This window comes from Lepisosteus platostomus, chromosome 4 (genome assembly GCF_059453375.1).
Source record: "Lepisosteus platostomus isolate fLepPlt1 chromosome 4, fLepPlt1.hap1, whole genome shotgun sequence".
Lineage (NCBI taxonomy): Eukaryota > Metazoa > Chordata > Actinopteri > Semionotiformes > Lepisosteidae > Lepisosteus > Lepisosteus platostomus.
This window is the reverse complement of record NC_142614.1, coordinates 65416164-65435262: the sequence shown is the minus strand read 5'-3', so window position 1 is coordinate 65435262 and position 19099 is coordinate 65416164. Positions and strand designations below refer to the sequence as shown.

The window sequence follows — 19099 nt, the reverse complement described above, 5'->3', positions numbered from 1 at the left end:
CAAAGAAAACCTTTGAGAGCTCTTTCAGGTGATTTGATACAGTAGATCATAAGAATGAATGGTTACAAACAGGAGGCCATCTAGCCCATTAGGTAGTTCCTAGCTAAATGATCCAAGGACCACGTCCTGCTGTTTCTTGAAAGAAACCAGGGTTTAGGCTTCAGCAACATGGCTGCGTAGCTTGTTCCACTCTCCATCAACCCTTTGGGTAAAGACCTGCATCCTGTTCTCAGTTTTAATTGTTTATGAAAGTTTATGAAAGCTCATTGAACATACAGCGCAGTCCGTAGGTATTTAGACAGTGAGACAATTTTTGTTGTTTTGGCTCTGTACACACATTGGATTTGAAATGAAACAATGACTATGAGGTTAAAGCACAGAATGTCACCTTTAATTCAAGGGTATTTACGTTTCTTCCTTGGTGAAAAGAGAAGAAAAGAAGCCCAACGTTTTGGCTGTGGAGCCTTCACCCCGAAGAAGGCTCCACAGCCGAAACGTTCCTGTTTTTCTCTTTTCCGCGAGTAAAGAGCGTGTTTTGAGGAACAGAACAGCGGGGAAGGAGGAACCAATAACAGTAAATTTTGTCCAATCCTTCACTATGAATGAAGTCGTTCTTTCACATCCGTCGTGTCTGTGAGTCTGTGGGTTCCTCATGTGAGCCGTCTCCTCGCAGGTGTGGTGCGGCGGGCTCACGGTGTCCACGGGCCTGCAGGTCCCGAGCGCAGTGAAGTGCTTTCAGAAGGCCGAGAACGGGCTGGGCGGCTCCGCCAGCAGCCTCAACAGTGTGCCCCAGTAGCCAGAGCAGCCGGAGAGTCTGTCTCTTCCTACGCGAGTGTGCTCTTCCCGATGGCTCCCGAAGAGAAGACCCACGATGAATGAACCCAGGGAGGCCCTGAGGACTGGCCCAGATCTGCTGCTGTCGAGGCCCGGCTGCCTTCGCTTCCATCTCACTGAAACCTATTAGGAGACTTTTATTTGTTTTGGAATTTTACTGGGAATGCTAGAGACATAATCAGGGAACAGTTGAGTGCACCTCTTTGTTCCTGCTTAGTTTGAACACTGATTTTAAGCCTAAATGATCAGGTGCATTCTGGAATAAGATAAGCCTGTTCAGTTGCAATGTCCACTGTGAGAACTGACACATGGTGAAGTCTGAGGATTTTTAGAATTTTTTTGGGTGTATGAATATAGGTGAGTATGTGTGTGTGTGTGTGTGTGTGTTTGTTTGAGAGTGTGACTCCTTTTGTAACGAGACTAGGAATCTTTCTTTCCTGGTCGTGTACTGAACACAATTTTAGCACACCACGTAAATAATTACCTGCATTACTGGCTGAGCTGCATTGCAGTCTTTATATGTGAACTGGAAAAATGTAATCAAAATGATGGAAAAATGCTTTACTTCTGTATTTGAGATTTATATATTGTGCTGCTCTTATGCACTTCTTTCTTAAAGTCTTTACTTTCCTCTGCCTCAATTATGTAGCTGAAGGAGACTATACCTCCTCAGAGTGCATGTGGGCTATAAAATTTGATACTGATGGGTTTTCCACAGTCGCTGTAATCGTGGGTCATGGATTATAAACAGTCTCTCAGATCCTTCCTGTTCCTCTATGATTTTCACACGATCCTGTATTTGAAGTTCAGCAGAAAGTATACCTAGGTTGACTCCTTCAATCATAGGCTCTAGTTACCAAACTGATTCTTAAATATCTAAGGTTCTAAAGCAGTATCCTCTGTGTGAAAATATTTTATAATTCCTGTACTTTTTCAGATATTAGTTCAAGAGGACCCAAAAGAACATTATAATTCCATACTGGTCTTTTTTTGCAGAAAAAAAGACCTACAGTACGTAGGTAATGATTATGATTTTGCTATCTGCTGCCCCCTGGTGTGAACGCACAAGAACTGCAATAGAAATACTGCTTACAGGAGATCAACAAAAGTGAAAATAAAGCTCTCGGTAACAAAGTGATCTCCCGTCCTTTCTTTCTGCTGTAGAGTTTATACAGTTGAGCTTTTTCACAGACTAACATGCAAGAAAGTAAAGGTATTAATATAAAATGACCAATAAACCTAAGTGGTTTCAAGAAATGGAGGTTCTTTCTCAGAGTCCCTTTTCTGTTGAATTCTGAAAAAATCACCTGAAGAAATTCGGAGGTTCCCCATAACCATGTCGAAATACCTACTACTCTAGATAAACAAAGAAATGTATCTACAACTCTTAAAGGCAGAGCTGAGTCTTTCAGTGCACTAAAGCATAATGCAAGGAAAAATGTGAAGCTTTGAACATGAGCCAAAAAAACAACTGTTAACCTTTAAGCTGGGATTATCAAGTCAGCATGTTTAAAATAAACCTTTAAACATGCACGAGTGATCGACTCACTTCATTATACAGTATACATTTATAATGATGTTGTAATAGGCACGTTTTAACAGATGGCCTAAGTATTCTGATGATGAGAATGGTAATCTTCAATATTGCTTGGGGGCAGGGACTCCACTGGTCACTTCTCAAAACCTCTTCCTCAATGTTTACACGTGTTGGTGGAGTTGTTTTCTTCCCTCTCACTTCAGGAAATGAATACTTGTAACACTGTGCAAGAATGTTTAAATCCAATGAAGACCTGAGTAGAATTTTTTTTTCAATTCTTATTCTTAACGCTGTACAGTGATCTATTGTATAAATAAAGTTCAAGTTTCTGTTTTAGTTTGAAATTTTAATGCTTGCGTTGTGTTTTTTTTAAATGTAGAAAATGCAGACCTTTGTTTCTTTTAATCAAATTAGTGCTGCATATTTTGCATTGTTTAAAGTAGAAATTTCCCATAAACTTCCAAAACCTGACTAGAAAAAGGCACTGAAGCAAGATTTCTAAGTCTTCTGAGTTCCCATCAACCCTTGTCCACTCTTGCAGTGACTTGTGCTCCTACCCTCTGCACTCTGAATACTGGTACTCATCCCCGAGTACTGGTACTTGCACACGGCCTTGAATACTGGTACTCATCCCTGCGATGAACCGGAACAATCTGCAGAGTAAGATAATACTATCCATCTGAATTTCTGAGGTTGAGTGTAGCTGTATGATGAAATCTTTTCTGCCTGACGCTTCGTGCTAAATCCAGATAAATATGCCCGTTTATATTGTCCATTGTTGCACAAAAGAAAAAGAAAAGAAAGGACATTGGTGTAAGCCAGTTTGTCAGCTTACCACATACATGAGAATCTGCTAGTATTTAATCCCTCTGTCTATCCATTTTCGAATTGCTTTATCCAATATAGGGTCGTGGAGGAGCTGTAGCTTATCCAGGCAAGCAATGGACACAAGGCAGGATACTCCCTGGACAGGAGGCCAGTCCATCACAGGGCAAACAGACAAACACACAATTACACCAGGGCCAGCTTTCTCAGAAGCCAGTTATCCTAACAGTATGTCTTTGGACTGTGGGAGGAAACCCATACAAACATGGAGAGAACATACAAGCTCCATGCAGGTAGCACCCTAGATATTGAACTCACATACACAGCTGTGTGAGGCAGAAATGTACTAACCACTGTACTATCATGTCATGTATATGTTTATATAAAAAATATATATGAAATGATGACATGACTTTATCCATTGTATCCAATGCACACATGAACCATCCTGCTATTGTGACCCAAATCAAAGCACACATGGGCCTGTTACTTTTCTGTCCCAACACCCACAGCAGATCGAAATCTGGTTCTGGAAAACCTGTCTGCTGGGATTTGTTCTAGTACAGCTCCCAATCTTCAGAGCTTATTGCTCTATAACTGATAAGCTTTCTGGCTGAGATGTTTCAAAAACCCTGAGTGAATTTTCTCCTGACATCAGTACTTGGAACACTATGCAGTCTCTTTAACTTGCTAATTAAGAATGTGCTCCCTTATTTCAAGCTAAACAGCTCTTGACAGATGAAGTGATGATGAACAGACAGGAATGGGAATTATATTTGCTCTCACAATGATGTTTTTTTCTGCTCAGTTGCATTTGGTTTTACTTCAGGTGGCACACTGGAACAAAGACAGCCCTGAAACTCACTAATTACCACAGGGTTCATACCATTTCCTAAAAAAATAAAATAAAAAAAATGACCTCAAATAGAAAATTGTTATGAATTGGCACTGGTGTTTAAGGATCCAGTTGGACTCCTCCAAAAAAGGAACAGACTCTACTGGTACACTAGGACTGAGAACTATTGCTTTAGATAATATTCTTTGCAATCACCATAGACATGCACAAAAAAGGACTGACGGCCCATTTCAACGAATAGGTAACATCTTACTTGAAGAACCTTTTTATTTTTAATGAAATTCTTTATGCTAACGGAAAAAATCTTCAATGTGTATTCCAATTCTAATGCACAAGAAGGCGATTTAAAACACTTCTGGGCGGCATATTAATTAAAAGAAGATGCACAGCTAATTTGGCAAGGGCGAAAAGAGAAAAAAAAACAATACAGAAATTCCGCTTTTACTTTATCTTCCAGCTGGGGAAAATTATTTTCTGTCTTCGCTCGTCCACCCAGAAAACGGGTTTATCTCGTTTGTCACTAATGGCGTTCCGTAGCGTGTAGCCGGGGTGAGCTGCGGATGGTTGGTTCAATGGGAATGTACAATCTCTGCACTGGATGGGTTAGTATGTTGTTTTGTTGTACCTTTATCTATATTTCAGAGCTATAGAGGCGGACTTGTAACCAATGTTTTATGCTTGAAATGTCTGTTTCTTAATATTTCACGTCATGTAGTTACAAATCACATAAACAGTTGTTACAAATGGGTGTGTTCGTCTTGAAAGGTAAATGATACAGTTGATATACTGTATTTTGTGTTGGTTTGCAATGTCATAACAGTATGTACCTAGCCAGTAGATTCAAGAATCGACTCTAAGGGAAAATGTCTGGACTTCTTATATTATCTTGGAATTATTAAATTTGGTCTCCTGTTTTAACGGTGCTTTAGTAATGTCGTTTTCTCTCACTACGTGCCTTATTTTATAAAAGAGTTTTGTTTGTACTGTTGTTGTACTGCGGTTCTGTTTTATCAACACTAGGATTCTAAAGTAAACGATGTGAATTGAATAATATTCCTGGTTCCAGTTCATTTTTTAAAATTGACCGTATGTTGTGAAACCTTGTTTTACACATTTTCTGCCCCATCAGAATGTATTTATCTGTACGTGTACAGTACGTTAAGAGGTAATTTTGAAAACTGCTGCATTGTACCGTTTCCTTCATTTTTCCAGTTTCGAAGATTTTGCTTTATAATTCAAAATGTTTATCGAAGATATAAATAAGATATGCAATTTAACAGTTCACAATACATACTTTTCATCTGATTTCCATATTTTTTTTTAAAAGTTATAAACACTCTCGTCTACCCAGGAACAACATTACTAATATTCGTCAATAATATTTGGTGTGTCCCTCTTTCTCCAAAATGGTTTGTCTTGGTTATAATGATCTATTGGTGGCCTCTTCACCCCAGTTATCACTGGTAATTTATAGTTCTTCTACATATTTATTATTGTGTCGTACAGAAGGAAAACTATAATTGCTGCTGTTTGGTAAATTCCTTTGATTAATTCTGAATGTTCTTGCAAAACTAATAGTACACAAACAACACAAGTAACCATTTTAATTGTTTACAAATCGTTTGTATGAAATTTTGCCTCACATGTGTTCCAAGAAGGCTTTTTTTTTCAGTTTCCAAAGCAAAGCCTTGAAACTTTGCATTTCGTTCAAATGGTCCCGTACTGGGGATATAACCTTACAGTCAATTGAAAATCTTGAAAGGCAGTTCAAATCCTGTCTTGGAACTCGCTTTTATATAGTAGCATTTCAGTCCGAGTTACTCTATTAATGTGTGTATTTTTGTCACTGGGGTTTGCCTTTGTCTTGTACAGTACCCCGAAATGAAGTTATTTAAGACGTTATATAAAAAAATGATCAGGTTGTTTTCAAACGGTTTCAGGGCTATGGGAAAAAAATGTAGTTGAAGAAATGACCAATGGGTGGCAGTCTTTCTTTTAGTTTGAAAATCGGATAGAAACAAAGACTGGAAAAATTGAGCTGTGCATGTTTTCATACTTTAATCGACATATATAGCTTGAATCACTTGTAAGATCTGAGACAAATTCCACAGTGTTCACAGTAGTGGTAATTTAAGGGAAAACTCAGAAATCCGAGGTCTATTTTTATTTTTCACACAGCGTCAGAGTAATGCAAACCATATGGGAAGATGATAAAATTCCAGTCAGCTCATCCACGGTCCCTAACTGAGGGAGAAAGCGAAGAAGACTAATGCCTAGGATCAACAAGTCTGTGGTTCTGGCCCTGCTCACTGTGACCAGCTCAGTGTTCCTGTTGTTCCAGCTGTACTACTACAAACTGTATTTGTCAAAGGTATGCAGTGAACAGATGTTAGCTTGTGTGTTGTAATGGTTGTTATTGCTGATAATGTTGTATTATTTATTAATACAAAGACGTGACACAGCATTACAAACGTCAGATTTCAAGCACCTTTGGACCGTTGTGAAACTGGAAACTGAAAATTTCTGGTCTACAGTTCATAAAATAAAGAACTATTAACTTTTTTGGCGTAACGAATAACGGTGTGTGATAAAATGTTTCTTTCAGTCTTTGTCTTCTTGCCCAGGGCCCAGTCGTTCGCTCTTTACTCTCCACTGTGAGTGACCTTATTAAAAAAGAATTGTTCAATGGGACTTTAAAATATTCTTTAGAGTTGAGGTAGTGAGGAAACAGTCTAAGCAGAATTACGGATGAAAGGGTACAAACAAAAGAAGGCCATCTTATCTGTTTTTCTTGTTTGGCTGCTAGTAGCTGGTTGATCCAAGGATCTCATCCAGCAATTTCTAGAAAGAACCCAGGGTGACATCTGTATTGTGGGAGTATGGAACAGGTGCCTCATGGTCTCAGTTTCAAATGCACTTGCTGTACTATGTTACATATTCATGTGAATTTGTAGTATATAGTCAGGAGGTAAGAAATGTATATTATGATTTTTTTCCAGCTCAGACATGCACCTTTAAATAGGTCTATATACAATGTCTATTTCTACATTGCTGTATATAGAGAAAGAAAAAAAGAGATATGGACTTATGAGTAAATAGTACCAAATTTTGAGAAACATGTCTGTCTATGCTGGACTCTATTGATTAATCACTGAAGACCTCTGCTATAACTCACCAAATGAAGCTCTACCTTACAGTTTCTGTGCTAGACATGGTCTGCAGTTTCAAATACTAGAGCTTCTCATCTGATCTGCACTGATGAGTTCCTTTTTCTAGAAGGCAGAGAGCAGCAATGCCAGGGCTTAGTCCAGCTCAAACCTTGTCAGTGCAGTGGGCGGCTCTTTCTAAACTAGATAGCCAAAGTGGTTTTTCTAGAATGTTACGCGGGTCTGATATTAGATTTCGGAATCCTCAAAGGTATTGACAAAATGAATCAAATGGATTTCTCCAGAATGAACAGTAAAGTATGAACCATAGGACAAATATGGGAACTACATGAAAGTGCAATTAAAACCGAGAACCGGAGACACTTACTTACCCATTGTTATAAATGTTAGGGAAGTATGGAACAAGCTACCCAGCCACATGGTTGAATCCAATATCCAGGCTTCTTTCAAGAAACAGCTGGATGAGATCCTCAATCAATTAACTGCTAACTCCAGATGGGCTAGATGGGCCAATAGGCCTCCTTTCCTTCGTAACCTTTAAGTTGTTGTGTTTTGACTGCGTTGGCTACCTTTGGTTTCCTATCAAACATTGTTACTGAATTCTCATTGACTTGCTGTTTTATTTTAGAATGGGTCGCATTACTTCAAAGTTAAGGACGGTCTGCCCGCCAGTGATGCTCAGTGGGTAAGTACCACATGCAGTGCAAACGCACCTCCCTCTTTCACGTCTTCTTTTTGAGGGTGGCTCATGGGCACGTGTCCTGGGTTCAATTCAGGCATCTGTATGTGTGGTGTTCTCCCTTGGTCTGTGTAGGTTTTTCGACTGCTGTATCAGTTTCCTCCTAGCAAGCTGAACACACTTGAACGGCTAATCTAAGATGCCACTTTCTCGGTGGCCCTGGCGTCCAGTCCTGGGGGAGAGAATTCATACACTCTGTCAGGCCTACCGTTTGTCTCACAGCTCTGATATGATATTTCTATAGCTATGAGCCACACCTGGACCACCCGCTTTCTGACAATGGATAGATGTATTTTCTCCTTGAAAGACAAAAGGCCAAAAATCAGGCATTGGTTTCGAGCCTAACAGCAATAGGTGGCTGAAACATAAAAATGTCTCTGTGAGTCAGTGCATTTTATATCATGACAAATTGGAAGTGAATGATCACTGTTGAGAAATTCAAAAGGTAAGCATTTAGAACTGAAAATGCTGTTAAAGGTATAAATGACTTACATATGTCTTTGTAAACCCCCCAATTGAATCCCATAATAGGACTAATGGGGAACCTGGCAGAGTACTGGGAAACTCCTTTAATTTCAGATACCAGATTCATCCATCCATCTATTTTCTGACTGCTTCATCCAATTCAGGGTTGCGAGGGAGCCGGACCCTATCCCAGGTACACCATGGGTACACCATGGGCAAGGCGCCCCCTGTGGGTGAGGTTAATCTTGCACGCTACCTATAGTGTTATTCGTTTGACCTGAGGAGCAAAACAACAGGATTGCCTTGCTCTATGCCTGTGTTTGCAGGTACTGTATTCATATAAACACTTAGCAGCAGTGACTTTTCTTGGTGCATTTTGTGGGCAAATAACATCAAAAACTGATGAAAAGAAAACAGAGATAAGTCAAATAGCACATTCGTCTATCATTCCGCATTTGAGCTTTGCGTTCTCTACTGCCTCTAGCACGTCACCAAGAAGTTTATGGAGCTGGTGGCCAAGCACAACTTACCCGTGTACCTGATCGACCCCGTAGTCCTGGGTCTGCTCTCTCAGGACGCACACCCCCTGAAGGACAGTCTTTCCAAGGGCAAGGACTGCAGATACATCTGCACCCAGAGAGAATTCATCACGTTTGCACTCTTGGCCAAATTCTGGAAGAATGATGTAAGTAATGAAGGATGCAGGTGTGTGAAAACACCGCATTAGTAAAGTGTTCACCTTGAACTTTCATTCAGGCTTGAAGGGAACACTGAAAGTGCACACGCAATGCAAACATCTCTTGCCACCTTCTTAAATGCTATTGTTTCCCAGTGATGATTTCGCTGCCTTGGTGCAAGGTGCATCTTAAATTGAGATGCTGTTACACCTCATGGCTTTCTTCAGCAAAACCGAGTGTTATACTGTATTCCGATTATTTAATAGTCCAGATTAAACCATAATATGATTTTTTATTACAATATATATTTCTGTTTCACCGTGTTCTGCTGTCTTTGATGACGATGGCAGTGGCCTGAGCAGGGCTGTCGGCTCCCCACCCCGCACTCCCCGGGCCTCTGTGTGTGCAGAGGTAGCGGCCGGGAGAGTTCAGTGACGCTGCCCCCTGTTGGTGTTCAGGCACGCCTGGCCCAAGCGGCTGCGGAGGCCGGGCTGGAGTTCCTGGAGGTGCGCGGGAAGGACCCCCGTCTGGCCGGCCCGGACGACCTGTCCGGCATGGAGATCCCGCTGCACCTGCTCTTCCGCCTGCGCGCGCACGCCGTCCACCTGCTGGTCTTCTACGAGAGGAGCGGCGGCTACCTTTGGCACGGGCCCCTGCGCCTCAGGCCCGGGGCCGACAGGAAGTTCGTGCCCTTCCGCAAGCTCGATTTTGGCCGCCATGCTGGGGCCTTCGACAGGTGAGGCGTCCGAAATGTTCTTTTGAAGAATGAGCTGGGGGGGGGGGACATCCCAATTTGTGAAGCATCGGAACTCTCGTTTTCCCAATCGGTCTTTGCAGTTTGTGATCTGTTTTTGTTTTTCTCAGTGGCAGCTTAAATATCTATTAATTCTAAATGAATATAGATATTATTAATATAATATTAATAAGCACTCATACCCCGGTATCCAAACCTAATTCATTCCTGAAAATGTGTTTGTGATCAGGAAATCAGAAATATAAATTCCATTATTTTTTATGGGGAAAGTTCTACCTGCCTGCAGTGAGCTTGTTTAGGAAAATCCCTAAAATACTGTTGACATGAAGGTATTATTCTCTTGAAATGTGGAATATATTAGTTCCTTTCTTTGTTTTTCTTTCTTCACTTATTTCCAGTCTGTTTTTTTTTTAAGTAAGGACTTCTTGAATCACCCCAGTAACAGTTGCATAAACTTCTCAATGTCAGTCACCATCGACAGATGGTTCAATTGTTGAGGTCATTCAATTGATCAGGTGATCATTGAAAAAGCAGGAATGCGAGGCTTTGAATGGTCAACCTTTCTTATGTTATGATCAACAATGATCATGATCTATGAATCAAACTGACACCAAGACCGTTCAATATCCAAAATACATACTTAATTTCTCTAGAAATGTCCATTCATAATTATTCTGCGATGTTTCGTTGGATATTTTCATATAGTTTGGTTTTCTTGCAACAGAACAGAGCTGCTGCTGACCTCTGTGGATGGTTTAAACATCCGCATTCCAAAGAACATCTCCCGCTTCCTGAATGAGGTCAGTCACGCCAGGTTTCTGGAGTGCAGATACAAGGAGGCTCGAGCTTTCTATCAGGTTTGTCTTCTCATTTTGAACCATCAAATGCTCTTGAATAAGTTTCAGCATATGTGTAACATACATGTAATAATCTTTGTTGTCTTTCTATTTCGATATTCTTGGTAAAGGAACGTAAGCAATTAACATTCCCTTTTATGGAGCACGCCACACGCTGGGGGGACGAGGGCTGTAGGGTGGGCTATAGAGAGGGATGGATGGCTTTAGGCCAGGGGTAGGTAATCCTGGTTTTGGTGGGTCTGTGTGTTTGTGGGTTGTGAAGTTCAGTTCTTGACAAGCTCTCAGAGCTCATTATTGGCTGAATAGGACGAGTTTTACGGCTTATCCCAGCTGTTCAGGAATTGGTGCTTTGGAAAGAAGATCTGCAGACCCACTGACCCTCCAGGGCCAGAATTGTCCACCCCCTGCTGTAGGCTGCAATCTTATACAGTACATGTTCACCACACAATTTCTGCATGCCCAGAACCTGCAGTGTCCTACTGCTTCCAGGTCTTCCTGAAGATGAGCCTTGTTTGTGAGCAGTGAGTCCGGGCGAAGTGCCCACTCTTGCCTGAACCACACTCCTCAGAATGCTGTGGGGGATGAGCTTGTGCCCTCAGTCTCCTGACTGGTTGGCGTAAGACAGTTGGTGATCTTTGCCAAAGCAGGAGCCTGAGGTTTCAAATGGTCAGTCATTATCTGCCATCTGAGGACGGAGGGCAGAACCTTTTCTATACAAGAGAGCAATTTCCTGGCTTGACAGTGTTTCCAGAGCTGAGGGAGGAGGACACCTCTTCCCTCATCCATGTGTGCCCGCGATGAGGGGAGCTCCTCCTCGCCCACCTCTGGTCAAGACAGGACAATGCTCTAGTTTCACCTCCGGGGTCTCCTGACTTGTAGCATCCTGACCTTTTCCTGCTCTTGCTTCCTCTGGAGGGTGAGGCCTGAACCTTGCCTCCATCCTGAAATGGCTGGGCAAACCTCAAATTTATTTATTTACTAAGTAATAAATGAGCCAGATTACCTATTCCTCTTGTTTTTAGCTCTTCTTATGTTATTTGCTATGACACTTTTTGGCCAGATGATGGCAGTCATGTTGTGATTTACATCTGCTTTGCACACTTATCTGTGATTGATTAGAACCGATTAAAGAAATACAAAACAAGAAAAGGTCGACACTAAATAGTTAAAACAGTATTTTTCCTTTGTATGGATTTTTGCTACCTGCTCGTAATACTACAATACTACATTAACGATAATCTTCCCGGTATCTTCTGAGTATAAATACTGAACAAATTACAGATCTGTAAAAAATTACAGAATCATACAATATAAGTTCTCCAAAATTCCAGTCTTCTTAGCCTTAACTCTTAGCCTACTCCCTGATTTTTTGTTCTGTTTATGTTTATGTTGTAGAAAAGAGGCGCCCTGTAACAGACAGCAGTATCGTTACTGACAGTATTGTGTTCAGTTGTATTGTTCACTGTAAGAAAATTGATTTATTGTACAGTAGATGAGGTTCAGAATATCTGACCCAGGGGAGGCTCAGGGAGTGATTGTTCACACAGCTGCCTCACAGTTTTTTTTCCCCCACTTACTCCAGCTTCCTCCTGTTCAGCACACATGCTGTCTAGGTTTTTTGGTGTTTCTAAATTGTTCCCGTTTGCGCTGCAGTAGGCTGGCTTTGTACTCTGTACTTCCAGAATGGGCTCCAGCGTGCTGTAACCCTTCCCAGGAATGGATGGATGGATGTCATTCTTTGGCCTGCTGTTACATGAACTTGTCTTGCCCTGTTTGCTCCTCAGCTGTACCCTGATGATACTTCCCAGGAAGCCATGGATTTCAGACAGAAGGCTAAGAGTTTACTTCACCTGGCAGCCAGGACCCTCAACGCCCTTGGCGTGACCTTCTGGTTAAGCAGCGGCACTTGTTTGGGTGAGGACTGACGTTTCTAAGAGCTTTTCCATCTGCTTGTTTTTATACATGTAACGTTTAAATAGAGGTTGGCCCATTCTTGAATTCTTCTTGAATACTTACATGAGGTTCAGTAAGTACAGAGTGTTAACTGAAGGCAGAAAAACTGGAAATACTAAGCTTTGTGAAGCTAACTATAAAAACAATTGAGGCTCTTGGTGTCGACACATTATTTGAATCTTCTAGACAATGTAGAGCAACAAAAAAGGAAATAGTGTTTGGGTATATAGTCAAATTTATTAAATGTAAACCGAAATAGGTTTCCAAATTAAATTTGTGTAGTGCACTGCATGTTAAATGATGTTAAATCTTGGCCTCCACAATACAAAAAAAGATCTTGATGCTGTGGAATCAGTGCTGAGAGGAGTATCCAGGTGCAAGTATATTCCCAGACTCGAGGTGTCCTAACAGACTGAAATAACTGAATCTTTTTTCTCTTGAACAAAGAAGACTACACGTTTTTTCAAAGTTTATTATAATAATCCTTACACTTATGTAGCACTTTTCTGGACACTCCACTCAAAGCACTTTACAGGTAATGGGGACTCCCCTCCACCACCACCAATGTGTAGCCCCACCTGGATGATACAATGGCAGCAATGGTGCGCCAGAACGCTCACCACACATCAGCTATCAGTGGGGAGGAGAACAGTGATGAAGCCAGTTCATAGATTTGGCCTCGACACTAGGGTTAAAACCCCTAGTCTTTTCGAGAAACGCCCTGGGGTTTTTAATGACCACTAAGATACAGGACCTCAATTTATGTCTTATCTGAAGGACGGCACCTTTTTTATAGTATAGTGTCCCCGTCACTAGTCTAGTGCATTAGGACCCACACAGACTCTGGCTCCCTACTGGTCCCTCTAACATCTCTTCCAGCAGCAATCTTAGCTTTGCCAGGAGGTCTCCACTCTAGTCTGTTACTCTAAACAGACACGTATTTCTGTATTAATAACACAGTGTTGCCCTTTCCAGGTTGGTTTCGACAGTGCAATATCATTCCTTACAGTAAGGATGTTGACGTGGGCATCTGGATAAAGGACTACCGGCCTGACATCATTCCAGCTTTTCAGAAGGCCGGCCTTCCGCTCAAACATAAATTTGGAAAGGTAAATTCTGAATCTTCTTTTATACCTGTGGTTTGTGATGTTCTCACTTTTTGCTAGGGTGGCACAGGGGGACCATTGTACAAAAAAACATTCCCCGAGCTCTGGTTTTTGAAAGTCCAGGAGTCCATTTCCTGGCTTTATTTTTAAAATATTAATCAAAAACAAAAAGGGTAACAAAGACTTTATAATCACATTCAAAGGTTTTAGAGAGACTAAAGAGTGCTTCAGCTACTCTGTAACGGGTTTTACTATGAAAGTACTCCACACTGCCATTTCCTCACCCACTCAGACCAGCTGTCTGATTACCACCCTAAAATCACCATCTCCCATTTGCACACACGTAAACTACTAGTCATTTTATGTTTATGATGCGCGTTTTGGCGACCTCTACTGGTCGACCCACTGTGAATATAGACCTTTCTTGAGGCATCCTGCCACATTGGCTGAGTGAAGCGTTATTACTTTGGACTGCTTGTGATCAATCAAGGAGTGGTTCTTCTGTTGTTTGCCACATGCAGTTAGATAATCCTACAGTATACTACTTGTGATTTATTACTAATAATGCTGCTTTAATTGGAATCAAGCACAATTGTCCTCGTGCACCTTCATACCTGCTTCACTTGTGAAGTTCCCGAAACATGAACTTACAGTATGAGAAGAAAAACTCTTATTCACACATGCTTGACGGAGCAAGGCATACAGTATGTGAACGTATGTGAATGGAATTTTTTCATGTCAGATTTAATCAATAATCAAACACACAGGTGTGCCACACCTGAACTGAACTGTAAATACAACACCACGTGTGCAGGCCTTTGCAAACAAAGAGTTAAAAAAAATCCTTACACTTACATAGCACTTTACTGGCTGTGGAGACTCTCCTCCACCACCACCAATGTGCAGCCCCACCTGGAAAATGCAACAGCTGCCGAAGTGCACCAGTACACTCACTCACCACACATCGGCTATCAGTGGGGAGGAGAACAGAGTGATGAAGCCAATTATTAGGATTATTAGGAGACCATGATTGGTACAGACCAGGGAGAAATTTGACCAGGATACTAGGGTTAACACCTCCAGATTTTTCGAGAAACTTCCTGGGATTTTTAATAACCACAGAGAGTCAGGACCTCGATTTTATGTCTCATCAGAGGAAGGCGCCTTTTTGCAGTATAGTTTTCCCAATTTTTGAATAACTCTATGTACTTTTTTTTATTTGAACACCAGTTAGGGATAACTAACATCTCACACATTGACATTACACAGCAAAAAAGGCATTCATGGTCTAACCAGAGGTGATAGGCAATGAACTACTAGCACTGAGCAGGTCACTCAGAAAAGGGTGCCCGTGACAGTAAATATGTAAATATCATCACATTGGAGCTGTACGTGCTCCAGTCTGGCTTTCACTGGGCGGCGGTGTGTGTTAATGTAACACTTGTTGCAGGTTGAAGACAGCCTGGAGCTGTCCTTCCAGGGTCAAGACGTCAAGCTCGATATCTTCTTCTTCTACGAGGACAGTGATATTGTGTGGAACGGTGGCACCCAGGCCAAGAGTGGCAAGAAGTTTAAGTGAGTGTCTCCGTTTTTCTCCATCTTGTCCAGTTCATCAAAGTTTTATTCCTGCAGCGTTGTTTGCTCGGTACACATTATTGTATGCCAAACAGATTGGTCTGAAGTAAGATTCGTTTCATATTTCAAGGTCTGGAGTAATAAGCTCTTAATAAAAAAAATCATTAGCAAGTAATAAATATGCGGAAGAGTGGAGTGACTTCTCACTTGACAGGGAGGTTCTGTCTTGGCAGGTATGTTTTCCCAAAGTTTAGCCTCTGCTGGACGGAGTTGGTTGAGCTGAAGGTGCAGGTTCCGTGTGAAACACTGGAATACATTGAAGCCAATTATGGGAAGAGCTGGAATATTCCCGTGAAGACCTGGGACTGGAAGAGCTCCCCCTCCAACGTGCAGGAGAATGGACAGTGGCCAGTGGCGGAATGGGATGAGGTTATTCAGGTCTACTGAGCTGAACCAGGCATGGAAATGACAAACGGTGATCTATTGTTACTTGAAACTCTATTTTTAACATATGCTGCATTAACTGAACATTATTAATGTCCATAGATTAGGTGTAAATTCCAATCTGAGTCTTCTTACTTACATTTAATATTATCTATCCAGCATAATGTCATAAAAAGAAAACCTTCCTTTTATGTTTGTTAGTGAAGTGCTCCGGACTGTCCATGTTGCAAGCTCCCTCAGTCTGCTGTAGAAATTCATGTTCATTTCCTTGAGAGTTATTATGTTCGAAGGTTGTGTTAATTTAGCAAAGTGGCACTACTGCTAGTGTGCTACACAGTAGTCCATTGCCTCTGTGTTTAATGCACCTTACCATTCCACACTGAAGACTTTTTATCATCTGAACCACACTTTGTGCTGTCACAGTACTAGCTGATCCTGATTGTCTTGTCAAAAATAATGTAGTTTCTCTAATTGGAGTAAATAGCTATTTTTCATGCAACCATCCTTCACCTATAAAGCTGGCATCCAAGAACAATCTTTATTTTCAGTTTTAGATATCAAGACAAATAGACCAGAACACCGTTCTTGCTTCAGGTTTATATAAAAAACTCTCAGTGACAGCAACAGTGCATGGTATACCGTATGTAGGCAGCCATGTCTCACTATAGAAACTGCTATTTTAGGGATATTTAAGAAATATAGGTATTGGACTAGATACTGTTTTGCTTATGCTTTTAACATATTTGGATTTGGTTTTAAGACAAAAACAACTGCTGTGAAAAGTCTTTAATAGTAGGGAGATGTGAAACTCATTCAGGACTATATCAAGTCATTTTTTTCAGGTTGTAAATGTGCTGTTAGTTTGTTTTATTTATTTAAATCACTGCATTATCTTCTCTCCCGTTTCTTCTTTCATATGACTTTGAAAATTATTTTATAGTAATCTTTTCTGTTTTCAGTTTTATTGCATTGAAAATTTCTTTTTTTATCCAATTAAAGAAATAGGTATCTTGGTGCAAAGCTCACCAGGAAAGTTTGCTTATAGCTCACAAACCTTAATGCATGCAGTAGTTTGCAGATTCATGAGAGTAAATTCACCAGCTAAAAAACTGACCGGTTGTTAAGAAAAAAATATACATAGTCTAAGTTGAAGAATTTAAATATGCTACACAAATGGTTAGAGTAATAAAAGCAAACTATAACTTTGTCACAAATGTTAGAATGCATTGACCTTTCTCAAATTTTTTGTAATATCAGCTATAGAAAACAGAGGAACTTGTGGGTATGAACTAAAATGTTTTCGACATTTCGAAAATGTAGAATTCCACATAAGGTAAACAATTGCAAATTGATTGAAAAGGGTTTAGAAGTGTTAGTGTAAACTACATGAAATAATAAAATTTTCTATAAGACGTTCTATAATATTTTTTTAGCAAAACTGAATTTATGGCAAGCCTAGAGGTGCTGATGTCCAGTTTCAGCCCAGTGGACCCAGCACACAAGATCATGCGTAACACAGCCCCCGGGTTCCTAACCAGTACCAGCTCTGGTTACCCCTGCGTTTAATGAGATGGATGGAAATTGCAGCTCTGCAGTCTTGGAGGCAGACTGTTCACTAAAACATCTGTAAGGTGACATTCAGGGGAAAAAAGCTGCAAGGTGATGTAAGTGTTAGTGGTTCTTCCTGATGGGGAAATCACCGTGAACTCCTGAACCGTGGTCAGCATGAACCCCAAGTCCAGGTCCGTGCCAGGGTGCAGTAGCTTGTCCAGCTCCTCTCAGAGGATTTGACTCGTGGTCCATCGCAATGGTGGTCCCCACTTCCACAGTACATCTGGGAGTACTGGAGCGAGGGGGAAACATGGTACATGGCTTCTCCAGCAGCATCGGCAGGAGGGACTCGAAGAACACGCTCCGTGTGCATCTGTAATTCTGTTAGCAGTTCCATAATTCTGAGGGTTACAATTTACTGAACCTGAACAGCTATATTAAAGCTTCACCTGGTTCTCGAAACATGTCCATTACACTGTTAAATCTTGGGTAAGTTATTACAGTACTTTATATTGTACTACATGTGTACTAAAGGTCATTAAATGCTTTAAAATGCAATGTAATTAATGTAACTCATTTCTTCCCAGATTAAGTACAAGAGAGATTTTATATATTTAATGCACTATCATATTAGCCAGAATTGATAGCCAAATTTGTAATTATTCTATAAAACTACCTAATATTTATGGTCTTATTGTTCCTTTAGAAGTAAACTTTTTTATATTTCTGCTCATAAAGTCAGTACTGTAATTTATGGTAACTTAAACCATATAAGTGTCTTGTGTATATATAGTTTACAAAGACTTTAATGTTAAGCAAACTATCATAGTATTTTTGTTTGTCGTTTTTACAGTGCTTTATGAAAATTCCCTAATGTATAGTTTGATGTAACTGTGAAAAACAATCTTAGCACTAACTTCATGGCGGTGATAAGGATGGACAGAATCTTAACATTATTTCAATACAGTATACTGTCAGCATCTATTGTTGCAATTGTATCATATTTATGAACATATTAATAAACCAGATCCATCAACATTTTGTTTTCATGATTGTTCTCTCTTAACAGTTGTTGCAGTGTTTGATTTTGGATGCCAAATGATGCAAAAAACAGATTTAAGCTTAGCCATGATTGTTTTCACCTCCAATATTCACCTCTATACTTCTTCATCAGTCTGTTATGGTTTGATCTTAAAAGTCCTCGTAAGGTAACAGCACAATATACTGTTAAAATACAGCTACAATCAGAAAGTAATCCCTAAAACGACAACACTCTTCAATCCAAATAGATATTCTGCAGGCAGTGATGTGCAGAAAACAAAGGGGAAAGAGATTTGTACGTATATTCTTGTATCAAAGCACTAAGTGATCAATTGCCATATTACTCAAGCATACAGCAGGAACCAACAAATATTTCAGTTTAAAATATTTCTGGTAAACTGCTGTCTACTGATAATCAGTATTGTCTTAAGGTTCTGTCTTTTTTTATTATAATTGGGATTGTTTCGGCACCATGATAGATATCATCAAGTACAGCATATACAAAACAAGACATTTCAGACATTAGACTAATTGTGGCATGTAATACTCTTAATACTTCTTTATATTCTTAACCAACTTTCTCTGCCCTTGATCCTGTGGATCACTTTATACTGTAGATGCCTATTTGATATTGATGTCTCGTGATATTTCTAGAGACAAAGATGCCACACATACATTCAGTTTTGTGACAAAATTAGCAAATGATGAATCTATATAT

General features: G+C 40.4%; 2 protein-coding genes across 8 annotated transcripts in view; both read left to right on the top strand.

Annotated features, from left to right (window-relative positions):
• fsd1l (fibronectin type III and SPRY domain containing 1-like) overlaps window positions 1-2721 on the top strand; it is a 42916-nt gene extending 40195 nt beyond the window's left edge. For all 5 annotated transcript variants that reach the window (XM_088630303.1, XM_088630302.1, XM_088630301.1 and 2 more), the window contains one exon: window positions 674-2721. In XM_088630303.1, coding sequence (XP_088486429.1) covers window positions 674-796 — 123 coding nt within the window. In that variant the 3' untranslated portion in view covers window positions 797-2721. The remainder of the gene's footprint in view (window positions 1-673) is intronic.
• Window positions 2722-4555: 1834 nt separating this feature from the next.
• On the top strand, window positions 4556-18378 carry fktn (fukutin). Of its 3 annotated transcripts, XM_088630297.1 has the most exons (11): window positions 4556-4654; window positions 6231-6423; window positions 7848-7904; window positions 8908-9108; window positions 9559-9836; window positions 10579-10711; window positions 12496-12625; window positions 13640-13773; window positions 15221-15345; window positions 15579-15820; window positions 17223-18378. In XM_088630297.1, the coding sequence occupies exons 2-10, from the start codon at window positions 6322-6324 to the stop codon at window positions 15790-15792; spliced, it is 1374 nt and encodes a 457-aa protein (XP_088486423.1). In that variant the 5' UTR covers window positions 4556-4654; window positions 6231-6321; the 3' UTR covers window positions 15793-15820; window positions 17223-18378. The 3 variants fall into 3 exon arrangements, with proteins under 3 accessions (XP_088486423.1, XP_088486420.1, XP_088486422.1); XM_088630294.1 differs by having other exon boundaries at window positions 15579-18378; XM_088630296.1 differs by lacking the exon at window positions 4556-4654 and adding an exon at window positions 4661-4817 and having other exon boundaries at window positions 15579-18378.
• The last annotated feature ends 721 nt before the right edge of the window (window positions 18379-19099 follow it).

Excerpts from the sequence above, each read along its gene's own strand:
- fktn (XM_088630297.1), top strand. The coding sequence starts at position 6,322 with ATGCCTAGGATCAACAAGTCTGTGGTTCTGGCCCTGCTCACTGTGACC. Across the intron at positions 7,905-8,907 it reads CCGCCAGTGATGCTCAGTGG|CACGTCACCAAGAAGTTTAT; the intron begins GTAAGTACCACA and ends TACTGCCTCTAG. Across the intron at positions 10,712-12,495 it reads AGGCTCGAGCTTTCTATCAG|CTGTACCCTGATGATACTTC; the intron begins GTTTGTCTTCTC and ends TTTGCTCCTCAG.